We start from the raw sequence: 17,540 nt of genomic DNA, 5'->3' as shown, positions 1-17,540 counted from the left end.
TTATTAGCCTATTTATCTCATAAAAAAAAAAATTGCATGAGGAAAGATACTAGCTTAAACTATGTGCAATACAGGTTATTTACAGCCAACTCTGCTTGATGTCTAAAATTTCTTTCTAGAACAATTTATTTAAAATACATCAAACTTCAGATGATATAATTTAAAAGTAAGGAACACTACAAAAGCCTTACATAACTTAAAAAAAAAGAACCCGCTAGCAAACAGCTCAACCCCCCAAAAGTAGATTAGTCCTTTTCCTTATTCCCCACTTCCCTGCGGTATCTGCATTTAGAACCTTATCATTGATACAAATGCCACATTTAGAAACTGCTTTGGGTAGCCAATGGCATTATTTCAACAAGTGGGTGACACAATGTCAGATGTTTTCATTCCACACAATAATTAAGGAAAAGGATATTAAAAAAGCAGTAACTGAGATTTGGAAAGATCAGAGTAGTCACACCAAGTGTTTGTAAAGTATTTGTATTTTAAGCTTCATACCCTTAGAATGATCAATAAATATTCCATCACTACTAAACTACTTATAAATCTTCAGATGTCAAAGTTCTTTAATACAGGTATGGATTCTACCTATATTTATCTATTTATGTGACAGAAGATTAAAGACCTTGGCGAAAATCTCAAAAGATATCACTGGAGAAGCCACTGTTCAGAAGAAAAAAGACCTTGTTCAGAAATCCTTTTACTGTAATATAGAAGGAATCTTCCAAGATTTAAGATGCTTCCATACACCACAAACATAATATAGAGTAGGATGCAGAGCCTTAGACCCAGCAATATTTGCCTATTTACTCATAACAGAAAAAATATGTTAATACCAATCTAAATTAAAACACCAAGGTACTATATTTTTCAAAGTGCAATATCAAACAGGACCTTTCTCCTAAGACCTTACATAATCCATTAAAATATATTTTATGGAAACATTACCTGGCAAAGAAGTTTGTGAAAGGTCCCAGTATTTTCCGTTTGCTGTCCGCGTCTGTCCCATGACAATACTGCTGCTGGCTCTGGTCGTTGCTGTCTCTAGAGGAATTCAGGGTAACATCCGAAAAGTGCGCCTCGTCAGTCTCGAGATTCACAATTGCACTTGAACTGCTTGTGACCACAAAGTCCAAAATGTCTTCGTTGCTAACTGATAAAGTTGTTGACAGTTCTGTGCTAAGGCTAGACACACTACAAACAGAGATATCGTCACTTCGGTTTAGAGTCTTTGAGGTTGGACTATAAAGTTTGACGGTGTCGTACCCGGTTCTCGGGAAAGTGGAGGATTTCCGCACGGCACGGTCGTGCTCGGCAGTCAGCGAATGCGGAGGCACATACGGCGGCAGCGTGCACGCGCTCTGAAAAGCCCTGTCAGGCACGAGCTCAGGCTCCGATTGCTTTCTCTTCACATTCAACACACTGCAGTGAACAGGCTCTGGATTTCCTATTTCTAGAGTTGGAATACCAGAATCCACTGATTTAAGGCTATGACAATCTTCTAAAGCACTGGACAGCAGGCCAGGTCCGTACTCGGGCAATGAGAGATCTCTCAGGGTCCCAGAGCTCAAGTTTGGAAGGCCCTGGATACTGCCGCCCACTCTTGCATCCAGAACTCCCACGAAGGTCAAGCCATTTAAAGAGTTGGATAAATTTGGATCAGTTGTCTTGGCCCAGCTGGTAACTGGTTAAAAAGAAAGAAAAGATTAGGAGTTTGCAGGAAGGTTGTGGTTTGTTCTTGACTGTTTGCTTTGTAGGGTTGGTTTTTTTTCATGATTGTTTCTTGGTTTTGTTTCTTGATTTGTTTTTTTAATGCACTCAGTCCTGTCCTAATTTAGGCTTTTAATTAAAAATTATTTGTCTTCTCTTGCACATGATTACTATCCCTTCCCCCAGCATGAACAACCAGGACAATGGCAACTTAAATTAGGCTTCTAGCAAATGTGATGCACGAAAAGCTTTTCATAAGCAGTTTGTGTGCCCATGTTTGCTCCTTACACATCTCCTGAGAGTGAAATTATGTACCTGCAGTATTTTAATGTTCCCTGTCAATACTGAGGCAAATATATGAGATTTATTTTTACACAGTCATAAATTCATATTTGCTGATGTCAGAGAGCTACAAAACTTGTTTCCATACACTTAGACCAGATTCATAGCTGCTAATTTAAACAGACTTTCTCAGCATTCTTCTGGAAACTATAAAACTGATAAAATTGTCACAGAAGAGAATGCATAATGTATCACTGTTGCATTAAGGAAGAGATGCAAAATCTGAACAGCTATAAAGCTATCCATACAGTCAATGTTTTGACAATACACCAATGCACTTCATCAGAGCACATCCAGTAGCAAAGACATTTGCAAATATGTTGTATTCACTGCACTCAGGGACTGTGACCCTTCATCCCTGCTGTCTCCCCAGGGGCTGCCAGCAGGTCAGTTAATCCAGTCAGTGCCCCACTTCCAGTCTGAATCTGAATGACCTGCAAAGCAAGGGCTGTCAAAAAGGAGCTACAGGCTGGGTGCACCGAACTCAATGGCAACTTTTATACATCTGGAACACCATCAGGAATACTGCCCTGGCTTCCAGAATTGCTACTGACCCTTTAAACACTATATGAGCTATATAAGACTATATATTACACAGATTTTCTTTTTCCATATCAGTAGTAAATTGTCTACAGCTCTTCTGAAGTTTGCAATGCAATTACTCTGCAGCAGTTGGCAGAACAAATATGTGCATATTGCTTCAATTTCTTCTCTCTGAAACACTCTGGGATAAGTGTGAATGAGTGAAGAACACTCATTCCATCTTGCAAACAGACTGTTTTCTAGACAGATTTTTCTTCAGCTCCTGAAGCCTGGTCTCCTATTCTCTCTCAAGTAGAGCACTCAATTAAAGGTGCCAGTTATTCCCTAGAAGGTCCTCCCCACATTCTGTTCTTTTAAAAAAAAGTACACACATACCCCAAAAGAAACCCCAAACTTCTCAATTTCAAACATCAGTGAAAACTGCTATCTCACAGCAGTTCTAAAGCCCTGGCCAATGTCACCTGAGCCCTACCAAACACCAGAGTTTGACACATAGTCCATTCTTAGATCTGAGGACATCAATACAGTTTGGCATTGTGATACCAACAGGCAGCGAGTGAGAGAAAACTCATTTCAAACATATCTCACTGGTCCAAACAGAACTTTTTTTTTTTTTCCCCCCAGAAGTTCAGTCATGTGGAAAGTTCAGGAATCCAACTGTCCTTTGTATGCTGCACTAAATCTTTAATTTACTACCCAAACAGTATTCACTAGCAGATAAGAAACTCCAGTTCAATCCACTCCAAAGCACAGGCAAACAGTCGAGGAGAAAGAACCCTGGATATTTAATCTTTTAGACTTCTTCAGAACTCTTTAACAGCCAACTATATGCTACCCATCCAAATCAATCAATGCATCAATTGCCTAATCGTCTGCCTAAGCAAGGTTTCAAGTGTATTGACTAAAAGGCTTGTGAAGATGTGTGAAGTCTTTTCCTAAAGAGTTGCTATAGCAACTTTTTGTTTCTTTTTTCATATTACCATGGTTTGAAAAGTTTACATCCCCTGCAATTAAAGTATGTGTTGAAATAGCTGGCACACCAACTGTGTACATTATGAATTCTCTATTCACTAAATTAAAATTGCAAGGGCCAGCAAAAAAAAACCAAACAACCCTAAACAGCAATCCTTGAATGCAGGCAACAAACTATACTCAAGAAGTCAACAGTGATAGTTCAAGTGTACAAATAAGACATAACATAGAGCATTACATATAATTACTGTTGCATTTACTGGAATCTCCTGTTCTCAGACCTTCTTACTTGAATTCACTCATTTTTCTAACAGAAGTCTGACTTTTTTTCTTCTCCCTGTGTTCACCTTTATTCCTTCATATACGTCACATTGCTCTTCAAATCCACAGCCCACCCCAGCCCCTTTTGTTACTCTAAAGCATATACACATATACACTTCAGAACAGGGTAACCAAGGGGTTTGACTTACAAGAATTGAAACTTATGAATGCATCTAAAAAGTGCAGTCCAGAAAACAAAACACAAATGCAACCTGTCAGGAACAGCTTTGATGATGTTTGGGTAAACAGTACAAGCATGTTCCCATAATGAATTCCTCCCATGACTGCCTTTACTTCTGCTCAATGATTTTCAGAAGCAGCAGCCAGTCCTTAGCTTAATTGCAGTGCTCTTCTCAACCAAGCTTACAAATGGTAAGCATTCAAGTGACCTTGGCAGAGGCAGTAACCACAGCAGCTCAAGAGGCCAAATACTGTAAACAAAAGAATTACCAAAAAAAAAAAAAAAAAAAGTGAAAATAGCTTCTGTACCTGGCATGGAATTTTCTTTTAACTTGACATTTTTTTCAAGCAATAAATTTAACAGGAAGAGATCCTTTAAACGGGCAAGCAAGAAATGCAGAAGCATACAACACTACAGCTTGCTGGAGCAAATTATGCAACAGCAAGTTACAAAGGTTTTACACAGTTCAGCAAAACTGTGGGAGGCTTTGAAGTGTACCCATCAAGGGCTTTAAATGAAAACTTGAGATGCAGTCAGCTCTCAAGAACACATAGGAGAATGCCTTGATTCATTTTAAGTTGTTATAGAATTGTTTTTAGGGATGGAGTGATATTGATACTCAGTTTTAGCTGCCTCACTGGTAAGTGCAAAATCTGACAACTGATGTCAAATATTCTGTCATGTACTCCGATGCTAACTTCCTTCCATAAAGCACTTATTAACATAATGATGTTGAAACACTATCATCTGAGTACCAAAAAGTACCTCTCTGCCTGAGAAATAGTATGCAATTTTGTCTGCACAAATTAATAATTTCCATTGCTTATTTAAATATATTACAATTGAAATAAAATCAATATTTGTAAAAGTCTTAATATCCTCTGTCTTATAGAGAACACAGTCTCACAGGAGGGAGCATCCCACAAGAAATAACAAGGAAAAGGGAGTTAGGAAAATACAGCCAAGGTCACAAGTGGCAATGAGAGCCCAGGTAGATGTTATTTACTCATTAACACTTCCAACTTAAGTGCTAGCGAGCACATGATAAAGACAGTTTTGTAGCCAGGTTCAAAATTAACATCAGGACACAACTATTCACACAAATGGCAGCTAACCTGCACAACTCTTCCTCACAGAACACTGTGCATGCAAGAAATTTATGTGTAAGCTTGGGAATACAAAATCACTGATGATTCCTAAACAAAGAGAAACTCAGAAAGGCTCTAAACCGCAAGTATCAGAACTTTATGAAAACATCAACATACATTAGTTCTGCTTTCAGACCCTCTCCTAGGTACCTTTTTTCCTGACAGGTGGAGTTTCCATCTGTCTCAGTAGGGCTGTCTATACGGCCTCACATTCTCCAGATTCTGATCACAGCATGCAAGAAGGCATGTTCTGACAATAACCAGAGGCTTTAAAACAGATTTTGGCTTTGCATATCACTCAACCATACAGAGGGAACAAGTCATATTTGATTATAATTTCTGAGATCTACAATAAAATGGCTTTTTAATCCACTTTGATATAAAAGTTAAAGATAACAGCAATGCCAAACCATTAGAGTAAAACAAAACCAGAAAGATGCAAACTCAAGGCCTGTTATTCCAAGTTCGCTGGGAGTTATGATGCAGTTTAGGCAAGCAACAAGGGTAAGACAATAATTTGCAAAAAAAGGCTTTATATTTTCTTGCCTCACAGGAATGAGAAGAGGAATGATTGCATACACAGCTCAGTTCTCAAAGAGCTAACATGACACATTATCTCTTCAACACTTCTGCCAGGAGTTTTTCTCAAATTTTTAAGAACAAGAAATTTCTTCAATTACAAAGTTGCAACTTTTTTTTCTTCTTAAAGGGATTTTTTAAAAATTAATGGCTTATATTCTCCATGCTTCAATATTATTTTTGTGGCATTATTTTTGTACCAAGAAACACATTGCTGTTATCAAGGGCAGCTTTGACTGACCTTGGTGCATAAGAGCATCAAACTCAGTTTTGTTTATTAAAGATTTCTCTGTTCCATTTGTGTGCATTCTAACAGCCACAGCATCGCCAACAGCGAAGAACTCCTGAAGCTCGAAAAAGTCTGCCTTTTAACTAAACATGGGATACAGCAATTAAGGTTACCTATGTAAGTACTGCCAAAGCTTTACTGGCAAAAAGAAAAGAAACTGGTGGGGATTTCTTTGTTTTGTTTTAATTAAGATGACTATTATCTAACTCTCAGCTGGTGACCTTTTAGAAGTGTGAGCTTTACAAAGCTGGCTTCTGAGCGGAGGGCTCGGACAGTAATCATAAGTAAGCCATTCACCGCTTTCCGACAGTTTTCGCTCCGGCAGGCAGGCAATACAACAAGTTACAGTGCTCTGCTAAAGCCTCTGCTCCAGAAGCGCTTTACAGGGCTTTTACCCTCCCCACACCATTATTGCTGGAAACTCTGTGAACCACATTAAATTAGCAGCAACGTCAGGAGAACTTCAGCTACTGTGAGATGCAGTTTTGTTTGGTCTTTGGGAATTGCCTGGGAGACTTGGACCAGAAGAGGGGCAGCGAGATGGAAGTTGCTTCCTTCTCACGGGCTGAACCCGACTCGCTCTGCGAAGGTTCCGAGCTAGCGGCCTTCGCTTACAAAACAGCCCAAAGAAACTGAAACAACCAAAAAAAAAAAAAAAAAAAAAAAAAAAAAAAACAAGCCACAACCAAAGCCTTGAGGAAGCAGCGCTCACTCTTCTCTGCGGTCTTCAACCCACTCGGTGAACTCCGAGGGCTCAGCCCACCTGCTCCTCTTAACTTTTTTACGTGGCCACGGCGGGGCAAGTCAGTAGCGCAGCCAGCGCGGCCCTCGGTGCTGAGGCTGCTCCCCTCCCGCCCGCCCCTCGCACCAACAGGTACCACCGACACCCCGAGCCCTGGCAGGGCAGCGCCGCCGCCCGAGCAGGAACAGCCCCGCGGAGCCCGGACACCTCACCGGGGTAGCGCTGCCCTCCGTCGCTCTCGTCACGCTGGGCCATGCCCGACGCGCCCCACAGCCGCTGCTGCGGGACTAAGAGGCGGCCGGCGGCTGCGGCGGGCAGTCCATGTCGCTGCTCTCCGGTCCCCGCGGAGCAGCGCCGGGCTCAGCGCGGCTGAGGCGGAGCAGCCGCCCCTCGCCGGGCACCCCCTCGGCGTGGCGCGGGGCCTCCCATGGCGCCGGCGGTGCACACCTGGCTGCGGGACAGGTGCCGGGCTCCTCAGGCGATGCTCCAACCCCCGCAGCTCGGACTCCTCCCGCCCCGCCTCCGCTCCCCCTGCCCGGCTCGCCGGGGCAAGCCCCGCCCGCCGGGAAAGGGAACGCCTGCGCGAAGGGGGGCGGGGGGCGGCCGTCGCCGGGCGCCATTTTGAATCGCCTCAGCGCCCGTGGCGGGCGCGTGGTGGTGCCCGCTTGGCTCTGCAGCAGAGGCGCCCCGGGAGCGGGGCTGTGGCTTGGGCGCTGGTTCTGAGGAGCCCTCGGAACAGAGGGAAACGCGGCCGTGGCTGAGGGCGTTCGTTCTGAGGAGCCCCGGGCTCGGCGGGAGCCACTTTTTGGCCGCCAGGTGCTGCAGCCCGCCCCGCGTTACAGCCGGTGCCGGCGGGAGGCCCTGGCCGTCCCCGGGGGAAGCAGGTGGGCGGGCGGGCTGCACTCGTGTTGCCGCCTGCGTTTAGGGGGAAAACAAAATTCCGTGTGTTTACAAGTGTGGGCTACGGTACGTGTGGAGGCATCACTGCAGGTGTGTCCCTAGCTCTGTGGAACTCTGGCGTTACGCTGTGCAATGCCAAAAGTGGAAGCTCTGGGGTGGTAATTGTGATTTTTGTATTTTTATCTTTCCATTCTCTTCACCTTCCGTCTCAAAGTGCACCCTTTGGCCGTTCGCTGTGCACACCCTGCTCTGCCCCCACACTGGTTTCCGAGCAGTCAGCACCTGACTGGAGCAGAGCTGTCGTGTTTCCTTGTCATCTGTGAAACTCGGCACTGCTGTTTTCTGCAAAGGTCATGTGTCTTGCACCTCGAGTCGGTGATCATGTCTCTAGAACAATGGCAAGATAAAGCTGTCCCCCATCTGAACCGAGGATTTAAGCACTCTTGTCAACTCACACCTCTCGTGTCCACACTGAAGCTGATGTGTGAGGGCAGCAGACGCAGAAATATCTGAACTTGTGTTGGTGTGACTGGTTCGTTATGAAGCTGTGCAAACCCGTGATTATTCAAGCTTTGATATGGGCAAGTTACACTTGAATGAATTGTGAGAGGCTGAGGTAAACTTGTACTGGAGTACTTGCCACCATGACCCCGTTGACACCAATTCCATACTATGAAGATAAGAACTAAATTGTTATGAGACTGCTCTGAAAATCTACCATCAATCAAAAATTATACCTCTGCAGATAGCTTGTTTCTGTGATTGGGTGAGTCCTTAGTCTGCTGTATTTCTTTTAAGACTGGCACTAATTTTTCCCTATCTTCTTTTGAAAATGACTATCTCTGTAAGAGAGCTTCCATATTAAATGTAAATAAATAAAAGTAAACAAAAGCAAATCAATTTTGAGGCACTATAAACTTCTTTATTTGCAAAAGATTTTGGAGCATATACTGTCACTAATTCCTTTTTCCATATTAATTTTTTTTCTTCTGTTTCTGAGAGTATGAATCAATTCTTCTGTTGGAGCAACCAGAAGAGAGTATTGTCATCATGATGTGTCACTGTAGCTAGGCCAGTTGTTTGGTTCCCAGGGTAAATAAAAGAATGGAAAGAGTCTGGAACTCTCTAATTCTGCAGAGTACCTGCACAGGAAATAATGATACTCCCAGCTTAATATAATTTAGGCTGAAGAAACAATTAGAAAAACCTGCTGCAGAAAATCTTTCAGCGGTAGCTGAGCATGTGGAAAGTCACAGAAATTGCAGCCTAGTCAATATAAAAAAACCACCCCTCTATTGCACATGAACGGCTGTGCAGCTCACAGGAAAGGGGAAGCAGCATTTCTGGTTGTCATGAGCTGTTACCAAAAGGTGTTTTGCATTAGAAGTTAGCATCAGTCTGTTCATGTCCCAGACAAGATAAATTTCTGTCTGCAAATGTTGTGCATTATTACTTCTTTGTTTGGGGAAAAGCTGAGGGGCTCACGTTGTGACTAAATGCTGCTAAACGTCACGCCACTAGCTGTGATGAAATGCGGCATGTGCTAATTACTGAAAGGAAACAGAACAGGTACTGCCAGGTACAGGAAGTCTAAAAGCATAACTCAGCATAAAGGGGACCTTTAGCACCTTTCTTTTGCAGCAGCTGTGCAAAATTTAAGGTCCACACAGAAATCAAGTCTTCTTGTTTAAACACGTGGGTTGTAAGTAAATCCTCGGAAGTGTGATAAGAAGTTAATTGTGGCACATAAAATCAGCATGGTTATTATCAGGCTTTTGCCACTGATTCAGGGTCAAGTAAACCTGCAGCACAATTTTATAAAAATTATTGGAATAAAATAATTTTTTGTTTAAGAGTGCATGCAGCTCTTGTGTAGAAACTAAATGTTACACAGAGCAGCCTCAAAGTGGCAATTGATGTTCACCTAGTGGACAAAAAAACTTCTGCATGTCTAATAATAGACTGGTGCTAGAGAATTTAATTTTTTAAAAAACATTCTGTTCAAAAGCGCTGTCATACAGACTCATATTCATGCCAGCAGAGTTTGATATCCCATTTTAATGGTTATTCTGCAAGAAAGCATGAAGAGTTTTTGCTCTCCTGTCTTGGTCATTTCTCCAAAATATACAACATATGATAAGAGTACACCAAATGCCAGTCCTTCCTCTTTTTCATTAGAGCCAAGGAACAGAAATGCAAGTTTCTGTCATACTTCTTATGCCTGTAGATGTGGAAAGCATTCTCTGCTTAGGCTTTCAGTTCTATTTTGAAGCTTCAGCAATTTTGTAATTGATACAACTCCAAATTTATTTTTTTAAGAGCTAGATGAGAACATCTAGATTGCATTTTCATTCATCACAAGCCAAGTGTGATGCAAGCAGCTTTCAGAGCCAGCCAAACTGAGCTTCATTTGAATCCACTGTGCAGCTCTTGAAAGTCAGTAATTCTCTTCATAAGCCAGAGGACATTTTCTTTAGTTTAAAGAAAAGATTAGCATGTTGTGAATGTACAGCAGTTGTGCATCACTGTGAGCTGACCAACAGCTCCTGCTTCCACTTGCCATCACTGTGATTTAAGGCACTTCCAGCTCACCCCAGCCTGAGTGCAAGGGTACCAAGTGTGGCAGTGCTGGATACTCCCAGTTGTTATCCATCATGCAACGAGACAGCAAGACAGGAGACATTGCTCCTTTTCCTGCTTGCTTTCCAGAATTACCTGTAGGCTCAGTGAAATAACCCATGCATGTTACATGGCACAAGAAAAGGGAACAATGAATATATTCAGGTTTCTACTGACTCATAGCAATGAAAAGGGTAATAATTCTCTGAAAAATTCAATACCTTGGAAGCAAATGGTGATGCTTTTGAGGAATGAATATTATGCTCTTCTACTTCAGATTCATCAGAAATTAATTTTGTTCACACAAAACTATTTTTGCCTGTCTGTATTTGATAGCAGTCCATTTTCAGCATGGCCACCATCTGCACGGGTATTCCTACTAGAGGTGGACTATCTGTACACCAGGCCATTTTAATAGGTTTGGGATGAATCAGGAACAGCTAGAGAACATGCTGCTTGATTATCCCAAAAGGGATAATCCTCTTCCTGTAGGATCTTAGACTGGTAAAGGATGAGGAAGCTTGATCTATAGCTACCATCACTTCTGTTTCCACTGGGTGAGAACAGACTGAGATGGTTTACCTCCATGAGACAGCAAGAAAATGAGGAGCTGGAAAGAGGGGGGAAAGTGTGTGAGACTTTCCAGCACGTTTGAACTGATATTACTGAAACATGATGTGTGACAGGATTGTTTCTATCGCTGTCTACAAGCTGCTTAGGAAAGACAACATGAGTAATAAGGTGTGAAGGAGCAAAACTATATCAACTAAAAACATTACTCCTTGCATAATATCTCAGAATTGCAGAATCCTGAGTGCCCATAAATAATCACTCGCGAAGCCTCCGTGGTACCTCTGTTACAGATCTTCGCTCATCACTAAATCATGCCAGACAAGGAAACATGGTTGTTATTATGCACAGCTGCATAATGAAAAGCTGGAGTTCTATAACAGATTTATTCTCTTAAGCAAGCACTATTTAAATTACATTTCCAAAAGAAAATAGATCGATTCTGGAGCAGTTGCCAACGTGGCAACATCTACTGGAACTCACTACGAAGGAAGAAAGAAGTACTGGACTAAAAATCAATTGTTGTCTAGACCTAGTAGGGATGAAGGAAACTAGGTAACATTCAGTCTGGGCAGGTAACAGAACCCATTATTATGTCTCCGTGGAACTGCAGTGATTCAAGGAATTTCATATTTTTGTACTGAATACAGTAACAGGAAAAATATTTAAAACCCATGAATGACAACTTGGACTTCCTGAAGAAGACTTTGTTGTCAAATAGATGAAGGTTCCAGAGGCAAATGATTGAGGGCTACAACTGCACTGCAAAGTGAGGACCATTAGAAGCCAAATAGCAATGAAAAAATTAGAAGTGTGAAATGTAAGAAAAAAAGTAAAAAGGCAATATCCTACTAAAAGGGTATTGGAAACATAAAGGATGTTCTTAATATTCATCATTGCACAAATAAAGTAACTGCAAAAATGAAAAATTCCACACCAGTTTCTGTCCTGTATCTGTAAGGGATTAGCCTGGCCCATCATAGCCGGTAGAGATTAATGAGGCAAATTACTCTTCAGACAGCAGGCCTAAACAACACACAAGCTGTACTTTTTTTCAAACATAAACTGGGGACGAGTAAAGGAAAAAACTACACAAGTTTGTGTGGGTCATTACATAATTTTTTGACACGTGTCTAATATGTCCCTAAAAATCTGTAGCGGTGGAAGTGGCATCCCTTTTTTTAGGCAGTCCTTATGTATTTGCTTTCAGTACTGCTACTGTACTGTACAGTTCTTTGCTTGAGCATTTCCATGGCTACCAACAGGAAAGCAGAGATGAATCTGAAAATGCACTCATCTATACTTTTTAACAGTATTTTTACTGCTTAGAAGTAAAAATAGTTTTAAAAGAAATTCAAGAATTTGAGAGTTCTCAGTTTTATGAGAGTTGCTGCTTCTCCTGTGTCTCTGTTTGCTTGCAGTGAGTAAAATAAGGCCTGTGCAGAAATGATTGGCAGTTAACCCTTCATCAGCAAATCCCAAAATCTTTATGTGACAAGCAGTTGTAGCACTATTAAATGGCTGTTACTGCTGTTAACAGAGGGATCCAGAGACTTTGTACTGCTTTTGAAGCCCCTCGTTCTTGGATTAGTGCAAATGCAGTAATGACAGCCACTGTCCTTCCAGAATCATCTGCCTTACAAGAAGGCTGTCAAGGCAGAAGGCAGCACTCATGGCAGCCTCTCAGCTCAGCCTCTGCCCTCACTGTTTACAGGTGAAGTTGTTAGACATGGATGAAGTAGGGCAGGGACACAGTGTTTTGTCTCTCAGTGGCTTTTTCTCAGCAGCATGTTGGCCCACTGTCAGCTCTGTCAGCTGGTTTTTCCCATTCATCCCATTATCATCCCATCGGAGCAGAGGTCGACTATAACATTTATAAGCATTTGCATGTAATACTACATTTGGAGAGGAACTTGAACAATGGAACAGAAGTCTTACAGTAGGAAGCTAAAATGTATCAGTAAAGACTCCTTTGTTCCAAACCTCTGGAGTCTTCTTGCTATTAGTTTTACAGGTAATAAAAGAAAATTATGTGAGATGCTGTATGTGGAAGGTAATGACTAATTCATTGGGAATAACACTTAACTATGCTGGTCCTGGCAGGGAAAGAATGAGTTAATGTGAAGGAATCCTGGCTTTCCAGAAGGTTCACTGCCTTCCCTTATTCTCACTTCAGACACTCCCACGAAGGCACAGTGTGACATGCATTTCCAGCCAGCCTGTCCTACCATTGACAGATGCACTTTTTGCATGACAGAAGCATTGTTTACACTGGAAACTAATTCTTTACAATATGTGTATTTAATATTAGTTCAAATACAGGAATTGAAAAGCCTGACTGACGAAATGTAGTTCTTTTATCAAGTATCTTCTATAAATGCAATGAAAATATACTACTGCTATATTTAAGAAATAATTGAAAATAATGTATGCCTTTTAAAGTTTCAACTACCAAGTTTGAATAAAAGTATTCACCCAAGGACTCTACAGAGGGACTTCCATTACTTTCAAGTGAGTGTTTCCGTGTTGTTTTCACTGAACTTCTAATTCAGCAGAATTCATTCTACAGAATCCCAGGTTACTTTGGCTGCAGACTTACAGCACTAAAATACACAAGGCTCTACCAAGTAAAGTATGAGCTGTTGGGGCTTTTTTTCCTTTTTCTGAAAGGAGGTGCAGCCATGGAATTAGTGAGATACTTGATGGCTGAACAAAGTTAAACGCAGAAATAGAAATCTGCTGGGTTAGATCCTGTATTAAATACAAGTCCTGTAACTGTTATGTGAGAGAGGGTCTGGGTTTGCTTGGGTTTGATTTATTTTTTAAATGGTCTCATGTTTTCTAAACATGACTTTGTCATTACAAATTAATTTCTACAGAAATAAAGTGTGGACAAAACTCATTTTGTCTTCTTTTTTCTTTAAAGAACCTATGCAATGTATTTCATTTTCCTACATCTGAAAAATAGTTTGAAAAATTACAGCAATGAAAAGGACTCCCAAATTAGGTATGTTATGCCATTTCTCCAGAATATTTAAGGCTTAGCTGCATGTTGTATCTATATTATACACATTAGCCGAAGAAAATGAAGACACACACACACCATCCAATTGTCCTTTTATATTTTTATTCGGTGTTAAGTAACTCCACAAGAAAACAAAATCAGTTACTCTGGTGTACGTGAAATCAGAACAATACAACCACTTGAAGCAAAAAGTAGAAACAAATTTCAGCCCAGGAATGGAAAACTGATACTTCAATGCTATGGATATGCAATGCGCTTCATCCCACAGTGCGGTTCAGCGTATGCCAACCTTTAATGCTCTTGTTGTTATTGTTGGTGTGTGTTTCTATCCATATAGAAAACTAAAAACCACACTTCAACTCTCACTGAAAGCCTTAGAGCTTTAGCCATTAAACTATGAAAACGAGTAAAGACAATTTGTTATTGCCCAAGCTCAATATAGGATTTTATTTTCCCCAAAGGTGCTGGAATCATTACATGCCACAGTGTAACTATGAGCAACACCTTTGTTACTTTTGAGCCCTTTCTCACCAACGAAGAAGCTCTAGCCAGAATTAACTGAGCTGAAGTTTGTGTTTGAAATATGTCCACTTGGTCACTTCCTGCTCTCAAATTAATTCTATTCCATTCTTCACTGTAGTGATTTGAAGAATTTGTGTGTAAAGTTCTTTTTTCCTTTCATGTTACAGTTAACTAGTTTCAGTGCAGGTGCTAAACAACCTCTCAAGGAAGCTCCAGAAGAAAGTAAAATATATAAAATCTATTCAAAGTCTGCAAATAAATTAAGAAAAGAAACTGTAAAGTGTCAAAAGATTTGCTGTATGAATACAAACCCTAAAACATAGTCTAAGAGGAGGACCAAAGAAAGTCCTTGGATAAGGGCAACCACGCCAGTTTTAGTAAGGATCTCACCAAAAGTGTTGCACGAAGACTGGCATGGTTTCCCAACCACGTATTTAAATTCTTACACTGTCAACTGAATAAAGGCAACAAAACCCAGTTACTCAGAAAGCATTTCTAGCGCAGAACATATTTCAAAGGCAGTTCAGCTCACATTTCAAACAGCTATGTTTCTTGTGAGGTTTATTGCCTGTCAAAAATAATGGTGAAGCTTTTCAAGTCAGTATTGGACTTTCTGCACTTCCTGGTGTTATAGACATGCTGCGATCGTGTAGACTAGTTAGTTGTTGTCATTTTTTAAACTAGGAGTTGTTAAAAACTCAGAATGTTTAGTTTTGCAAATATTGCTCCTCCTGGCTTATACATTTTGTATAATGTGTTAAAATCAGAAGGAGTTGATAGTCTTGTACAGATGCAACTTGACAATGTATTGACTTTCTAAATTAACAAAAGAAAATTTAAAAGCAAGTCACATAAAGCAACAATCACTACTGCAATCACACATGTATGTTGTAAGTCATCACCTTCCCTACCCCCACCCACCACACACATAACTTGCCCCACACATTCTCTCAGAAACACAAAATGAACTACGAGATTTACTAAATTACAGCCACAACAGCAGCTAACTGCAGCAGCCACAGGATTTCTTTCGAGTGAAGCACTGACCCTTTGCATTTAAAACATTGAACACTGAGCATTTTAGAGAGTTTCAGTCATTCAGGCTCAAGTTCAGTTACAGGATGCTTTTGCAGGTTACATGAATGCCTTCATCTGCAACAAGACAACATTCTCATTACTCATTAACAAAATTCACAACAATCCACACATCACCCCAGTGGTTTATTATTTTTGGTGTTACTTTTTGAACTTCTGCCCCACACTGGCAAATTGCTAAAAAGGACAAAAAAAAAAAAAAAAGAAAAAAAGGAAAAAAAACCACCCACATTGCCTCCATACCTACAAAAAATCCTTGGCTTCTCCAGTTAGCAAAAATACAAACCATGGTATCCTCAGTGTTGGTTTGTGGGAGGGGGGAATCATAGGATAGAAAACACAGTTTCTGTAAGTCTCTAAAGCACAACCCTGTTGTTCCTACTTCAAAGTTATGAGATTTACTGAATGAAGACTGGACAAGTCATTCATGCTTTTCTCCTGCATTCAGAAAGGCACTGATAGATTACAGTGTTAAGTATTTATCTCCCAGTTCTTAAAGAACAAAGCCTAATGTGCAGAAAGCTGAAGTCTCTGAATAGCAGAAGTAGTTGTAGACACTGCGATGCTAAGAAGATCGTAATCGTGGTAGGGCTACAGTTACGAAAGAAAATAACTGCAATTAAGATGCAAAAAAGCAGTGGTACTACTAAGACAAGCACATGCACATCCATTCTTGATTTGACAACACAATCTAGTCTAGTTCAAATAGCCAAGAATTTAACAGTATTTTTTGGGAAAAAAAATCTTCAACAGGACAGCTGTGTCCTCATCTATAAAATAAGCAAGAAGAGAAAGATAAATACACATCTGAATCCATTAACTGAAGAGGAAACTCAAGTTGTTGTTTTAGAGCTACAGACCCTCAAGAAAGATAGTTTTCCATCTCATGTTACTTTTCAATCATCTGCTCTACTCTGCAGTTTTTACAGTTGAGTTCGAGAAAAAAGCTCCTCCTCACATGGATCAGCCCATTCGCTTCCACCTTCTGAAGCTGTGTCTTCAGAGCTGGAGCTATCACTGGAGTAGATCTTCTTCCTGAAGCCATTTGGTTTTGCCTCAGCATTTATATCATCTGCACATCTTGCTTCATAAACAGAAGAAACCTAAGGATTTAAACTGACAGTGTTGATGGGGAACAATAAAGAACATGCTTGCTTTTCTCTGAGCTGGGAGGTTATATGGTTTTGTAGTTGTCCAAGAGAGATGCCAAGATTACAGGGCAAGTAAAGGGCTCCTCTTTCCTGACTTAGTCCACTATGTAGAAAGGACTGCAGAATAGCAGGGAAAAAAGGTGGTGCTTTTATTATTTTTTCCTATTCCTTAATTTTAGGATTTGCACAAAACAGCAAGAGAATGAAAAGTGAACTCAGGATGTATCTTTATCACAGATCATGTTAGAAAAATTACTGTAAAAGTTATCTCCAAAACTTGATAGTAAGTATTAAATAGTACGGAAACACAGCACAGATCTGACCAAGCTTCAAGCAAATGTATTTTAAATATATTTTCATCTGAATGAGTAAAGCCATAGCAAGCATGTCACAATGTTAAACTATGCACTATCATCACTCTGAAGTTTAAAGGTATATCAGTAAATACATGTGCACATGAATTTTTTCCCTAGAGAAACAAAAAACAGGGGTTTTTTGCTTGTAATGAGGACAGTATTCAGTAGATATTATCTCTATGCCTTTATTTGCTGGTCCTTTCTGCCCCCATAGTGCACTTCAGCTCACTCTACACTTACTGAAATTAGAAATTGAAGGAAAAGAAGACTCATGTTTAACACTCATGACAAGCAAATGGCAAGCGTTCCCAAAGGAAACTGGCTTTGCTTATGTATGGCAAGCATTCCCAAAGGAAACTGGCTTTGCCTATCTACTAGAAGTACAGTTGTTTTGTACAAAGGGTTGTACTCCCCAAAGTACAATACCCTGAGGAACTTTTAGAAGGATGCTCAAGATGCAGAGGAGGTTAAA

General features: G+C 40.7%; 3 protein-coding genes across 8 annotated transcripts in view; 1 reads left to right on the top strand and 2 right to left on the bottom strand.

Annotated features, from left to right (window-relative positions):
• The window catches only part of TBC1D14 (TBC1 domain family member 14), a 65,498-nt gene extending 58,177 nt beyond the window's left edge, over window positions 1–7,321 (bottom strand). Inside the window, exons 1-2 of the mRNA XM_041402975.1 lie at window positions 7,043–7,321; window positions 952–1,687 (exon numbers count right to left, since the gene is read on the bottom strand). Of these exons, the coding sequence (XP_041258909.1) occupies window positions 952–1,687; window positions 7,043–7,085 (779 nt within the window). The 5' untranslated portion in view covers window positions 7,086–7,321. The remainder of the gene's footprint in view (window positions 1–951; window positions 1,688–7,042) is intronic.
• Window positions 7,152–8,629, top strand: LOC121335064 (translation initiation factor IF-2-like). Its single transcript, XM_041402837.1, has 3 exons — window positions 7,152–7,422; window positions 7,466–7,714; window positions 7,945–8,629. Exons 1-3 carry the CDS (start codon window positions 7,152–7,154, stop codon window positions 8,241–8,243), a joined length of 819 nt encoding a protein of 272 aa, XP_041258771.1. The 3' UTR covers window positions 8,244–8,629.
• A 5,400-nt stretch (window positions 8,630–14,029) lies between these two features.
• Window positions 14,030–17,540, bottom strand: part of KIAA0232 (KIAA0232 ortholog) — a 65,988-nt gene continuing 62,477 nt past the window's right edge. For 2 of the 6 annotated variants that reach the window (XM_041402563.1, XM_041402561.1), the window contains exons 9-10: window positions 16,520–16,664; window positions 14,030–15,618 (exon numbers count right to left, since the gene is read on the bottom strand). In XM_041402563.1, coding sequence (XP_041258497.1) covers window positions 15,581–15,618; window positions 16,520–16,664 — 183 coding nt within the window. In that variant the 3' untranslated portion in view covers window positions 14,030–15,580. Of the gene's footprint in view, window positions 16,665–17,540 lie in introns of all 6 variants that reach the window. The other 4 variants (XM_041402565.1, XM_041402567.1, XM_041402573.1 and 1 more) reach the window with 3 other exon arrangements.

Source organism: Onychostruthus taczanowskii, unplaced genomic scaffold (genome assembly GCF_017590055.1).
Source record: "Onychostruthus taczanowskii isolate IOZ18803 unplaced genomic scaffold, ASM1759005v1 scaffold2, whole genome shotgun sequence".
In the NCBI taxonomy this organism is placed as follows: Eukaryota; Metazoa; Chordata; class Aves; order Passeriformes; family Passeridae; genus Onychostruthus; species Onychostruthus taczanowskii.
This window is presented reverse-complemented; position numbering and strand designations above follow the sequence as displayed.